The 14,184-nt window shown below is 40.8% G+C and overlaps 1 protein-coding gene across 1 annotated transcript in view; it reads right to left on the bottom strand.

The window, feature by feature from the left end:
- Positions 1-14,184, bottom strand: part of LOC145780182 (protocadherin Fat 1-like) — a 59,467-nt gene that overhangs the window by 9,012 nt on the left and 36,271 nt on the right. The window contains exons 13-41 of the mRNA XM_082591888.1: positions 9,714-9,963; positions 9,349-9,582; positions 8,937-9,210; positions 8,286-8,747; positions 8,016-8,177; positions 7,641-7,823; positions 7,370-7,553; positions 6,996-7,223; positions 6,628-6,839; positions 6,253-6,516; positions 5,989-6,145; positions 5,591-5,805; positions 5,193-5,379; positions 4,707-4,837; positions 4,387-4,528; positions 4,114-4,289; positions 3,853-3,970; positions 3,596-3,759; positions 3,310-3,467; positions 2,928-3,188; positions 2,623-2,788; positions 2,296-2,433; positions 2,003-2,156; positions 1,754-1,854; positions 1,507-1,639; positions 1,248-1,384; positions 953-1,054; positions 583-733; positions 213-382 (exon numbers count right to left, since the gene is read on the bottom strand). Of these exons, the coding sequence (XP_082448014.1) occupies positions 213-382; positions 583-733; positions 953-1,054; positions 1,248-1,384; positions 1,507-1,639; positions 1,754-1,854; positions 2,003-2,156; positions 2,296-2,433; positions 2,623-2,788; positions 2,928-3,188; positions 3,310-3,467; positions 3,596-3,759; positions 3,853-3,970; positions 4,114-4,289; positions 4,387-4,528; positions 4,707-4,837; positions 5,193-5,379; positions 5,591-5,805; positions 5,989-6,145; positions 6,253-6,516; positions 6,628-6,839; positions 6,996-7,223; positions 7,370-7,553; positions 7,641-7,823; positions 8,016-8,177; positions 8,286-8,747; positions 8,937-9,210; positions 9,349-9,582; positions 9,714-9,963 (5,414 nt within the window). The remainder of the gene's footprint in view (positions 1-212; positions 383-582; positions 734-952; positions 1,055-1,247; positions 1,385-1,506; positions 1,640-1,753; positions 1,855-2,002; positions 2,157-2,295; positions 2,434-2,622; positions 2,789-2,927; positions 3,189-3,309; positions 3,468-3,595; positions 3,760-3,852; positions 3,971-4,113; positions 4,290-4,386; positions 4,529-4,706; positions 4,838-5,192; positions 5,380-5,590; positions 5,806-5,988; positions 6,146-6,252; positions 6,517-6,627; positions 6,840-6,995; positions 7,224-7,369; positions 7,554-7,640; positions 7,824-8,015; positions 8,178-8,285; positions 8,748-8,936; positions 9,211-9,348; positions 9,583-9,713; positions 9,964-14,184) is intronic.

The following is a 14,184-nucleotide window of genomic DNA, read 5'->3' on the forward strand; positions in this document are numbered from 1 at the left end:
AACGGAGAATAAAAAGGTTCAAAACAAGTTGAATTTCATCGGCCAATCAAACCCGCTTAATCGTAACGACCTAACTCGTCACTGCACATGAATAGGAAACTGTGTTCCGAGGCTAGTGACACACTGCTACCCCAGCAAACCCGCAGCATCATAGGCTAAAACAGGTGGTTTGTATCTACATTTGTGAAACAAACAAACAAAGTAAGGCCAACCTGGTAAGAACTTGAAGCAAATTCTGGTGCGTTGTCGTTCACGTCGAGCACGTTGACGAGCATCGTGCATTCGGTCGTCAGGGGATTCTCGCTCCGGTCAGAAGCGGATATCGTGAGCACGTAACTCTGATCGCTTTCGTAATCCACCGCGGACAATAATGTCACAGCACCTGGATAACCAAACACCCAAGAATATCAAACTGTTGTATGTGGCAAAGTAAAACGGGTGTCTTCTGAAAACAGGTGGCGAACATATTCAGTGACAGCAAATTTTATTTTTAAATTTCGGAAAACAACAATTGATGTACAAACTCTTACAGCTGATCTATTGTAACTGACATTAATTGACAAGTAGTAATTGATAACTGACCAGTGTTTCTGTTGATAGTAAATTTTCCATGTTCATTTCCATGAGTTATTCGATATTGTAGATTAGCATTGGCACCAGTGTCTAAGCTTTTAGCCGACACACGTCCAATGCGGCGTCCTGTGCGTTCGTTCTCCATCAGAAGAACTTCATACTAATAGAAAAAAAGTAAAACTTTTAGGGTGAATCAGACTGTCAAGGGCTTAGAGACTAATAACTATATTTGATTTAAGTTATGCTTCATATGCTTGATCAGCACGCACTGAGTTAGGAAAACATTCCACCAAAAACTATGCCAATGTATAATCACAAGTAACATCACTTGATATAGAAATTGTTACAAGCCACCGGTTTCTATGCTGCCACCGCTCACCTGCGTCCGGTCGAATATCGGAGGATTGTCATTGACGTCAAGAACTTGTAACCGGAGAAGTCCTCTCGAAGACAAACGCATCCCTGCACCCTTGTCTCGAGCCTGTGGAGTCGCGTTCGGTTACAAAAGATTCTGCCATCCAGCAATCATTTTCTTTTGTGATTTATTGCTATTTTAGTTGAAAGAAACAAACAACGCTCTTTCGTTTCAGTTGAAAATGAATAATTTTGTTGATATATTTCGTAGATGTTGTGTGTTGTTTGAAACCAGCTCAAAGCTTCGCTGCACAACTTACCTGGATTTGGAGCTGATACGATGATACAGTTTCACGGTCCAGTGGTTTCTGCAAGATGATGACTCCAGTGTCTGGCTCGATGTAAAACTGACCGTTGACGTCATCCACAAGCGAAAATACAACCGTTCCGTTTTCACCTTGAAAAACGATTTTATTAAAGCATGAAAAAGTAAAAATGTTTGGTGAGAGAAGAAAGTTGGAAGGTTACGCTTACTCTACGTTGTCGCAACGTCAAATTATGTTTAAAAACCAGACTCACCAAGATCACCATCATTTGCGACAACGCGATGGAGCAGGGAGTTGACTGGGGTGTTTTCACGGGTCGCAGTTCGAAGGGACGCCTGTTCGAATACCGGTGCGTTGTCGTTTATATCTTCGACTGCAATATGAATCTGTAGAAAACAAATACAAAATCAAGCCCAGAGTTAAAGACAAAAACAATATCTTACTAGTAATATTAAAAAATAAATCTCAAACACTTGTCCAAAAGTTGCAATGAGCTATACCTGGCTGATGCAACTTCGCCCTCCTCCGTCAGTAGACGTCACTGTCAACCAGTATTCAGCAGTCACTTCACGATCAAGAGGCAAAGATGTGAATAACTCTCCTGAAACGTATAATGGTAAGTTTAACACTTAAAAGTGATCGATTTCCTTAACAGTTCATAAAAAACATCCTTCTGAAAAAGCCAGGATTTTTAACATAGTAGGCTATTAATTGGCATTAGTCGATGACTTGTAGTCCCTATAATTCACCTGTTCTTGCTTCCAGATTGAAGTATTTGGAGCCGCTTCCACTGAGAAGATGAGTTACTCTTCCGAATGCTCTGGCATCTGCATCAGTGGACATCACTCGCAAGATGAAGAAATGAGTTGGCGCGTCTTCCCGCACAGAGCCACGATACCACAACTGCAATGGAAAGAATTGCTTTGTAATAAATTGATCTCCATGCGGCAAGGCGTTTTCACTTCTTCGCTCTCAATGTAGTTCTAAGTGCTGAGATGACAGTTGCAAAGAATACATAAAAAAAATTTATCACTTCGTTCACCTGTTGACACTCTGGAGGATTATCATTTACATCTCCGACCGAGACTCTGACCACGGCTGTGCTGGTGTAGAGGCCGTCAGTTGCAAGCACCGTCAGTGCGTATGTCGCCTTCGTTTCTCGATCCAGAGGTTTCACCAACTGCAAGACATTCAGTGAATCACACTAACTGAAAATTTTACGTCTTCGAAGATTGGGATTCCAAATAAACAACGTGGAAGTTTTGTTAGCGTTGACGTATGATGACAATGAATACGACGTTGAATTAGCGTCAAAAAAGAACTATGTCATACTCTTACAAGAACCAGAAAGAAATATCATAAAACATACTCTCAAGCCAGCAAGAGCAGCTTCCTCCGATGTGGATCGATCCACAAACACTTCAAACTGTCCCAGAGAATCACCGCCAGTGACGTACAAATGAAGATTAGAAGCAATATTGACGTCATTATCGCTGACTCGCATGAACTTGGACGTGAGCTGACCCACGGAAGCGCTGAAAAAGTAAGTTTTCATAAGTTCTTCTACAAAAATGTTCTCTCTGTGCTGCGTAGATGAGTTGAGTGTTCTAAACAGACCAATTGGAATTATCAAAAGATGTTTAATGTATTTGGTGGGAAAGGAACATGACTCACCTTTCTTTCAAAGAAATTGAGTATTCTAGTTGATCGAAGGTGGGCGGGTTGTCGTTAACGTCAATTACGTCAACAATCACGTGACAAGTAGACGTCCTGCGCTTGTTGACGCCGCCTTTACGTTTGCCACCGTCTGCCGCACGCACTTGTAAAACGTAACGAGATTTGGTTTCTCTGTCCAGAGGCGCCGAGGTCTTTATAAAGCCGGTTTTGTTGTTAATGGAGAAAAGCTGATGTGAATTGTCTTTTGATTTCACGAGGCTGAAAAGCAAAGTACAAAGATGACTGCTTTCTGAACAAGCCAGATACAAGTCCATTTGCATCGATATAACGTTTATGGACGTTTAACTAGTTAAAGTCACTAAAAGTGCAACAAGCATACCTGTACAGAACCTTTCCGAATGCACCTTTGTCGGTGTCATGAGCTTCAACTTGAACAAGTTCAGTTTCCTTTGGTGAGTTCTCGACAACAGAAGCATGATACTGACTTAATGTGAATTGCGGCTTGTTGTCATTCACGTCAGTAACGGTCACTGTAACCTGATAAAAAAAAGAGACTGATAAAGCTACATTAACGACCCACAGTTTAGTGCAGGCTAGGTCAGAATCTTGTCACACGTTTGCAATGCAAAGAAACTCAAGTTTCAATACATTATGTGGTGACTAACCTGGGTAGATGCTACAGAATTAGGCGTGGTGTCAACCCAAGCCAAGACAGTAATAACATGGACAGCTTCACTCTCTCGATCCAACTCACGGGTTGTCGTGATTCTACCGGACTGGCCATCAATTGCAAATTGAATGGACTTGCCAGGAAAGCTAATGTTTGATGCTGAAAATTAAAAGAAAAAAAAGTGGTTAATTAATTTCGTCGAAAACATGCAGTTTCATTGAAAATTGAACTTTATTTTATGTTGTTTTCTACCTCTGTCGTTTTCCAATGGTCCGGTTGACACGTCATAACGCTCGTCGTCAATGACGTAAGGCTTCGCCAAAGAATACACCACGTCATTCCTCCCCGCTGTTGCATGGACAGTGGTGACCTGAAAATAAAATCACACATTAGAGAGGGTCCTACATCATATCTCAGTAATCAAAAGTTACCTAGGCGCTGGACGTTGAAACGATGCAAAATGGCAACTTCTGGTAGGGATGGCTTAGTTGTCTCAAAATAGATAAAACTTACTTCTGATCCTACAAGAACATCTTCAGGTATCGACACCATCGAGTTGTCTTCGTTGAACTGAGGAATCCAACTAGAGTCGGATGCCAAATATACTGAGACAGCTACCAGGCTGCTTCTCACCGCATCACTGCCATGATCGTATGCTCGTATATAGAAGGACAGCAAGTCAACATTGCCTAACGGTAGAAAGACGCAGATATAAGTCATGGGTATTTTCACAAAAAGGTGACGTTTTACAAAAGTTTCACCAAAATTTTCTTTAAAGAAACTCACCTTTACGCCAGGGTCGTTCACGCACAGCGATGACCCCAGAGTCGACGTCGAGAGAGAAGAACTGCTTCGCGTTGGATAGATCTTCCTCCCAGGCGAAACTCACTCTGCCATTTTCACCAACATCAGCATCATCAGCCGACAGCTGTCAACAATATCTTGCTTTTTAAAGTTTGCGTCCCACAGAGTGTTTTCAAGTTGTGAGTTGGGCACAGTAAATTGCTAACGACACTAAGAGCTTTGAATCGCTTGCTTTGCAACTACAAAAAAATACAAAAACTACATCAGAGCGATGTTGAAAGAGATGTGACAGTTAAAATTACCGTAACAACGTGATCGAGAATATCCGCTTCACTTTGCATCAAAACCACTGCATAGGAGTCTTGGCTGAATATTGGTGAGTTGTCGTTCTCGTCTATGATGTCAACGCTGACACTACAATGAGTGATGAAGCCTGAAACAGTAACAAAGATATGCATCAACAATAAATCTTGAGCACTTACCGAAGATCAACGTTACCGAGATTGAAACAAATGGTGGTAAAACAGTTGGCGCACTGACGGGCTCTTTTATGGACAATAATCAAGTACGATGACCCAAACAGCAAATTTGTTATATTTTCCATTGATTCAAGGGTACATGCACTGAATCAATATAAAAATGACTGGTTTACTGACTGGGGAAAGATTGACATGAACGTTCGGCAACGTCAAACTAATAGAATATTACATTATAGTTTCTCGACATGTTGAACAGGTGTCTTGAAACAGATGTATACTACAAACTGACGAGTAGTGAAAATAGAATACCTTTGCTATCGGTCGCTCTAACACGAAACCTGACGACACTTTCTCCGCCGTGTCCATTCACCGACTCTCGATCAATCACTGCCGCAGTGAACAGCTTGCCAGACGCTGCATCCACGCGGAAGAGATCCGATGTTTCGGTCTCACTGGCCATCTCGTAGGTTGGATGGCCAGCGCCGCTAGCTGATACCTGCGATAGCAACAAAGGCTCTGAAGAAGTTTCATTTTAGTCAAAACAAAAAACATCTTAATTTCACAAAAAAACGAACGTAAAACGTCGTTTTAAAAACAATTGTGCAATGTACGCCTAATGTTTATCGACTACTCCTTCTTCAGCATTCCTTAAATTAATTTCAAATTAATAGAGATAGAACGGTAAAGAACACGTTTCCTGCACTGACCTTTCCAAGCTTTGTTCCGCTTGGTTGATTTTCAGAGACAGTGAAATTGTAAATAACCTCGTCGAATACAAGTGGCACTGGAGAAGTATCTTGAGACGTGATCCTTACAACAAGACCAACCGTGGAGGTAAATATTCCATCGCTGACTGATGCATTCGTGGACAGAGACGAACCAGAGAGACTCAGGTCAGCGAGTTCAGATACAGTGACCACACCTGGATATAAGCAAAGGGCATTCAAACAATTAAAAATGAAAATTTAACTTCCAGTAAAGCAAATGCTGCCGGATTACACCGTAGAGAACAAGACAATTCTTTTATATGAAACATTAATGTAAGAAAAGATTGACTTTATGGGTAGCAATAGTTCAATCTCACATCGCTAAAAGAATACGTTACCTGTTCGGGAATCAACATCAAGGAGTTTACTTGACGTAGCATAACGTAGAGAGTACGTCAACTTGCCGTGGTCGGAGGCATCTGCGTCGGTAGCGAACAACTTTCCAACGAAGTGATCGTACGAGGCTTCGGCATTTATTTCAAATTCGTAGTAGCTCTGAGGAGATTAAAATGCATTGTATCACTTTATACGGCCCGGCTCACGTTGGTTTTACAAGCAATACAATAATAGTAACCTTCAAATGAAGCTTCATTCAATATTACCTTGTCAAAGACAGGTGCGTTGTCATTGACGTCATCCACACTCAACGTTACACTGACGTCAGTATGACGTACGGGAGTACCAGAATCGGTGGCTCGAACTACAAAATTGAGATGAGGTTTTTCTTCACTGTCGAGTTCCCGGGCTGTCCATATGACTCCAGTGTGGGAATCAATAAGAAAGCTGCCACCGTCTGAAAGGTCGTCGTCTACAATAGTGTACTGTACACGCCCGTTTTCATCCGCGTCTGCATCGCTTGCTATGACCTGGATTTAAAAAATGTCACTCATTATACTTCGGTCGTAAAACAACTCGATTTCATACTGATTCTGTCGACAAGGCTAAGGAAGAGGCAGCTTTTTAAGATTTTTACTGACCTGTGTAACTGTGCTCCCAACACTGGCGGTTTCGGGTAGCCGGCTCAAGTATGCTGGTTTGGAAAAAACAGGAGCGTTGTCGTTTACATCGGTTACTTTTACGTCCACCTCAACGTCAGCGTAAGCGCGTGATTGTTCATCACGAGCACGCACTCGCAGTCGATAACGGCTGTTCTCTTCTCTATCAAGGTTTCCAAGTGTTGTAATTGTTCCTGTGAAACGGAAAAAAGGAGTAAACAGTTGATCAGCTATGAAACTATATTGACTGGCTCGTTACTTCATCAAGCTATTTAGAAGTTGTGCACATTCCTTTGTCGTTATAGGTGGACGCGTTTCACCGTGATGGAATAAAGATTTACTTTTCTCACCTCCAACAAAATCAATATCGAATTGTTTGAAAGGATCGCCTTCTTCGATGGTGTAAAACACGTCAGCAACGTCAGGGCTGGATGCCCGTACAGAAGCTGTAACCACCGTGTGGGACTTGGCGTCTTCAGAAATCGACACGTCACTGTAGAAGGGTTGGGTGAACACTGGAGTTGCTCGATTCACAATTGAGACGCGAATATTAGTTCGCTCAATCAACGATGTAGTCCCTGTCAATTAGTTGTGTTTTTTTTAGTTAAAGCATTTTATTGTTACTGTAGTTGTTTGGCCCAAATTGAAAATAATGGCTGATGTATGTCAAAAGTTAGTGGTTAGGATTAAAAAATGTAAATCTTTGGAAAATATTTTAGTTCACCTAAATCATGCGCAACAGCAGTGATGTTGAATTTTGCGTCTCCGCCGTCCATTCCAACATCAGGAGTGCGTCGCAACGTCACTATTCCTTTTCGTGCGTCAATACGAAACAAATCTGATTGAGGTCCTTCCAGTGCATATCTCACCACACCGTTTCTGCCTTCGTCAACATCAACGGCCCGAATCTAAGAAAAATATTGTTTTCGTCATAAAAGTTCAAAGTTGTAATCGAGTCCAAAACCGTAAGAAAACAGCGCGTGATTTAAACCTACTTGTTTGACAACGGTCTCTGGTTTGGCGTCAACTTGCACTGTGGCGTAGTAGGGCAGTCCAACAAACTGAGGCGCGTTATCATTCACATCAGTTACAGCGATGTTAACCACACATCTGCCACGCCTCGCTGTTTCCGTGTTTCCTTCAGCGCCTGAGTGGATATCCACGGCTTCAACAAGCAGCTGAGAATACAAATCAATTAGTTCGATTCAATTTTGACTCTGAAGCGTTGTGATCACCGAACTCACATTGCAACAGCAATAACTTGTCTTACGCTTATCTGACAACCTTCTGATAGATTTAATGCTGCTTCCAGTTATTCAGTTGAACGCAACCTCACATAGTGTGAGGGGTTTGTCAACTTTTTACCTTACCTGATGCAAACTTTTCATTTCTCTGTCAACAGGCACTCCGGTCGTGCTTACGATGCCAGAAGTAGATCCAATGGCGAAACCCAGCGTAGGATTGAGAATGGAATAGCGCAGATTGTCATCCAAAGCCGTTCCTTGGATACTTGCTACAACCAAGGCTCTTACCTGAAAAACGTTGTGTCACAGTAAAAAAACGCGTGTTTTCTATTTAACGCTAAAGATAAAGCACTTGAAGGTTGAAGCCGAGTTTCAGGCAATTTTTTATTGACTCACCTGCGTTGAATTTTCTGTCACACTCGCTTCATAAACTTCTCGTGAAAACATCAAACCAAATTGCTGTGTCATGTTTGTGACAGTCACAGTGACAACGGCGGAAGCTGATTTCCTGCCGTTCGTGACGCGCAAGCGCAAAGCAAACGACTCGTCCACGTGCAAAACACTGGCGTCAGCAACTCGGACAGTTCCGGTAGCCGGATCAATGTTAAAAGCGGATTTCTCGTTTCCGCTCGATATAAAATACTCCATATCTGAGGAACGGGGATGCAAGCTATCGGTCAGGATTCCTCTTGGTTCCTTAGTCACAACGACTCCTTCGCTGGTCGGTAAAAGAAGGTCTGCGCTGTAATGGGATTTGGTGAAGGCGGGGACTGAGTCGTTGGAGTCCTTCACGACAATGGTAACGAGTGCACTGTTTTGTGACGTAAGCCCTGGGCTGCCGAGGTCGAATGCTTGAACCTAAAACACATAAAAAAATATTGCTTCTGCAAATAACCGATAAATTACTTTTTATGAGTTAAAACCAGACCTAATTTGTCAACTTTCATCACTTATTCAAACCGAAAGTGCTGGTTGGAAATAATGTTTCAGAACAACAGCCAACAACAAAACCTAAGCGGAAGCAGCAGAAGAAAAGTAATCACTTACTTGAAACTGGTATTGTGTCACGGATTCATAATCGAAAAGTCCAACCCCAGGATTTGTTCGGATGGTTCCTGTGTTGGCATCAATGGAGAAACGCTCACGAACCGCCTCATTGGAGTCAGTAATTTTGTATGTCATCCTAGCGTTATCACCCAGATCAGCATCAGATGCTCGGACGACAAGTGGCCGGGCATCATCATCAGTGACGGATGATGAAACTGAGGAGCCATGAGATTCGGACACAGATCCGGTATAAACAGATGGCGAAAAGACGGGCCTGAAACGAGAAATTAAAAGCTTTACAAAAACTATTCAGTTGAAATGCCACTTAATGTAGAATCAAAACCTTTATTTAAAATTGTTGTTAACGTTCTTGATTGTTTCATTGTAGTTGTGCTCAAAGTGGATTGCCCACCTGTTATCATTCGCATCAAGAACATGGACAGTCACTCTCGCTGTTGATTTTTTCTCTTCAGTGCTAATGGCTGTGATCAGCAAGTTGTAAGTGTCTAGCTCTTCACGGTCCAGTGCTTCAGCCAATGAGATGACGCCGGAGTGAGGGTTGACAGCAAACCGACCGTCGCCGTTACCGGAAGTGATGTCGTACGTAATTCCGGAAGGAGAACTCGCCGTTACCATGGCGATGAAGCTGAAATATAAATGACGCGTTTGCAAACATTGTCTACCTGCATTTTCTTGCTTTTACGACTACGTCAACAACTCAGAAAATGAGATCAACAAAACTAGAAGAGTTCTCGTCTCTGAAGCTTTTTCACTGACCTTTTACGAGGAGTGTTCTCATCAATTTCCACAGTCACGTGATCTTGTTTAAAGAGCGGTCGTGTATCGCTAGCGGCTTTGATTTCTATTTCAACTTTCGCAGTGTTGCTCAAAGGTTCATTACCGCCATCCATCGCTTGAACGGTGAAGGTTGATGTAGACGAGGGGGTACCGTCTTCGGGGGTGAGTCTTCTTGTGGCTGAGATTTCTCCTGTACTTGGGTTGACTTTCCACAATCGAGCTGCATTTCCTAAACATCACAACTGTTGACGAAATCGAGTTCCCGCAACAAAAAGTCAGTGTCAGTGTAGAATGTCACACATGAGATGCAGCAACTTAGGGTTACGCCATAAGGTACGCCGTGGCGTGAAAACCACGTTAAATCGTACTTTTGCCAGAAGCATGTTTGTTTTGTTTTTTTAATTAATGTAATCACAATATTTATTACATGCATTGATAAAACAATTTTATGCGGTTTTCTAAACCGGTTGAAGTTGCAAAAAAACAATATCCGTTTTATCAAGCTAAAAGTACAACTAAGAAGTGAAATATAGCAATATCACACGGATAAATGTTAATATGCACGGTAAATGTTATGAAAAGGTCAGTACAAAAAGGTTTTTAAATCCTTGCAGCTACACACAGACCACCCTTCTTAAAGCACAACAACGTTAAAAAAAGCAAGAAAAGTAATAAAAATATCTCTAAATCAAGTGTTATTCTTCATCAAATTAACGTTTAATGAATTGAGCAATAATAACAAAAAGAAATTGGAGACCAAGTCACCACAAGCACACGTGTTGTGTATACTGTTGAGTGTAGTTAAAACATTGCTCAGTGGAGCGAAATAAATTTGAGGTTAGGCTAAAGAAACACAGTATTATCCCAAAAGGTCTGCGGTTACTAGCTCTCCATATTCTTGCTGGTCGAAATATGCTTTCGTGTGAAAATCTCAATGGTCGCGTGACTAAAACATGAAAGCAATCGTCTATCAGTGATTGTGTCATGTTGAAGGTATGGGGCTCGCACGCACATATACCCATTAAGCCGGACAAACATTAGCAGTGACACATTTATGAAGGGCAAAGCAAAAGTGGGTAAGACGTTCTGGTCATTTTAACCTGGTGTATTACTCCTGTAGAATATTTTGGATTAACGTAACGTTATTAAACGTTTAAGTGTCAGCTAAAATTTGTTAAGATTGTGACAAAATGCGCCAGCAAGCTGAAAAAACTTTCACAAATCGATGAGGGTTTTGAGAAGAAAATAAGGATCGATTAACGGAAAAATCACATGCGTAGTAAATGGATTAATGTTGACTTACAGTAAGTTTACTAGAGGAAATACCGAGGCTTTACATTTTACTGATAATGCAGATTAGCCTTAAGCCGCTCAACCAAGGGGTTTAAAGGCGCCACTTAAACTGAAACTTTTTCCGAGTCGAGCCCAACAAACAAGTAGCAGAAAAATGGAAAAAAAGTAAAAAATACGTTCAAAGTGTACGTTTTTCTTTTTGCAAATAAAATTATTGTTATAAAACGTTGCAAAGATGCATGGGATACTGAGACAAAAAGTAATGCGCAAAGCAAAGAACTTCAACAGTTTTACCACGTTTAGGCTCACTGTCACAACTGATCAACGCCATCACGGCTGTTGTGTCACACAAGCCCAATGCCAGCAAGTCACAAAAGCATTCCGAGAAATCATTTCAACTTAAAAGCTTCACATGGTATAAAACCTTTCGTTTTTTGGTCAAAGGTTGCAAACGGATATTTACCCATTTGTTCATTTCACCGGCCTCGTAAACACAAAGCATAAGCGTGTTAAAACATCAAATGCACGCAGTGTTGTATTACCATTTTCTTTTACGCTAAAAGGCTGAAAAAAAGATATTAAAATTTGCCGTGTTGTGTCATGACATGCAATAAAATTGAAGCTACCAATTTAGCAAGTTTCAATGTTTATATCGTTTCTACATTACCAGACGTTAAAACGATGTAAAAATAGAAACGTTTGCTAGTTGGGATGTTGAAAAGCTTTTGTTTGTGAGGGATCACTCATAAAAAGCGGTTTGTTAACCATCGTAGGCAATCCGTTTCTATATAAACTTCTCTATTGTTATGCGAGAATGAAGCTTCAACAACATAGGCTCGCGAAGGGTTTACTTTCATGAAGCACCGTTGAAACATGACCAAGAGAAGACTGGGAGTTGGTCAAAGAAAAAGGAACCAGAAAATATGAATATTTTTATGAGTTTGACCGTAGTTTGATTAAGCGCAAAGTAGCCTATTACGTTTTATAAAAAATTAACAAATAACTTATGCATGAAGTAGAATTTTCTCCCGAGAATACAACGATGGCACGACTCAACAAGGCATGCTACTGCTACATAGCCTAAAGATGTAATTGCAAAAGATAGTTGCTGAACAATTTCTTAGCACAATCCTTGACACTTTCCGTAATTCAAGTCTTGTGCTAAGCGGTTGTCATGCTGTTTTGAAAATGCGGTGAAAGCACAGGAAATTAACACAATAAGAAGATCGGGGACAGGCAGTTAAGGCTCAAACACAATGGACATTCGTTGTGGTGAGTGAACAAAAATTAGGTTGAAATTGTTTGCTCTGGTTTGCGTGTCAAAACAACGAGCCTCAGTGAGCGCTATGTAAAGATGAAATTAGAAATAAAGTCCAAAGGTGTGGTAAATAGATAGCTTGTCAAACTTATAAATGATTTATCAACTTTTTTATCATTGTTTTACCAAGACGTGGGATAAAGAAATCATTGAGTTAACAGTTTATCATAATATTATCGACAAAGATTCTATTGTTTTCTTTCGACAAAGGTAAGGATTCAATTGACTGACAAAAGCAGCGGTTGAGAACTATGTGGCACGAATTAGTGGTGCGATACTGATGAGCCCAGCTTCGTGGGCGAAACACGTGTCTATCGCTTTTAATTCTTGTTACACTCGACTACCCAGAAACAAATTATAATATTCTTGTCATAAACCAAAAAAAAAAACAAGTTTTTTTCCATATCATGAATGAGTATCATAAAAATACACCACAATCTCGAACTTGGCAGTAAGAAAACCCTTAAAATCACCAAAAGTAACATTAACAAGTACCTTGAGCAAACATCGTTGTCTGATGTTCACCGGAAAATTTGACTCTTTAATGAGCTAAAAGCAAGACAATAGTGACAAGACTACAAAGGGCAGGTCGGCTGTAATAAATAACCAATTTGATAGAACAAAGCGTCAGGACCAATCAAATGTTATTGGGATTTCTATTTCAACACCGCGCTGTTTTATGGCTTCAAATATGATGAAATGGAAAAGAAATGAGTCCAATTGTAGACAGAGAGGTCGTGACATTTGTGATCCCAATTTAAGTGGTCATAAACACAGAAGTTTTAATATCGAATATGAAAAATTGCCTGGTTCTGATTGCATCAATTTTACGTTTGAAAGAATCAATCTCAAGCAAGAAACAATCAGAGGTTTAAGAAGGAACACTGAGAAAGTGTGAAACGCTCCACAGGGAATACCCGATTATACAATCCATATTTCAACAGCGATCAAATGACTGCTTTTGTACGTTGTATTGATGTTATTAAACATTCAAACAACAAAACCGATACAACAACAGAAAGTGAAGGAAATATTAGTGTAAATGTTCACAGAGAGCAAATCAGTCCTTTTTTATATCTTCAAACGTTGAATCAATGCAACAAAACAGTAATTTGATGGCTGGGTTACGACCGAACAGGTCCAACGTGGTCACTTGTTAAGCTGTCGCCACTTCGAGAAATTAGATGCCAGTCGTTTGATAACGAAAGAGAACACCTTTCAAAAATTAAAAACGATGCAAGCAATCGACCGACAAACCCAAAACTAACTTTCCCACGCAAAGACAACTATAAACAAAGACATTTATGATCGGTTCACCAAAAAGGGCCGAAAATACACTCAGTTCAAGTGAAATAACTTACGGCTGTATTTTCAATGTAACAACATCAAAAACGGAAAGTGACTAACTCTTTCCCCAACAAATCAACTTACGAAACCTTTCTAGTCTAGTCGGTCGCTGACCTTGATCAGGGAAATCAAAAACACGATACGTTGTCAAGCAAGGACACACGTTGTTTTCGGCTTAAAACAGACAATGCCAGATGTTCAGGTAAAAACGACCATTTTGCGACATGGGTGCGGAAAACCTCACCTGTAACAACTTCCCACCCAGCACAGTTACAGGAAGAAATTTTTAAATGAAGATTATATTTCTGCTGGCACTGAACTAGCCGGTAATCGACGTGTATATACGTTGATGTCACGTCGAGGCGAGTGACACTAAATTGAGCACAGACTTGCCAGTGGTAGATTGTTCAAAATAAGCACTTTACAACAAATCGATAGCACGATAATGCATCAGCAACAGAAACCGCCATTTATAGTGTTGATTGAGCTATT

Source organism: Aplidium turbinatum, chromosome 11 (genome assembly GCF_918807975.1).
Source record: "Aplidium turbinatum chromosome 11, kaAplTurb1.1, whole genome shotgun sequence".
Lineage (NCBI taxonomy): Eukaryota > Metazoa > Chordata > Ascidiacea > Aplousobranchia > Polyclinidae > Aplidium > Aplidium turbinatum.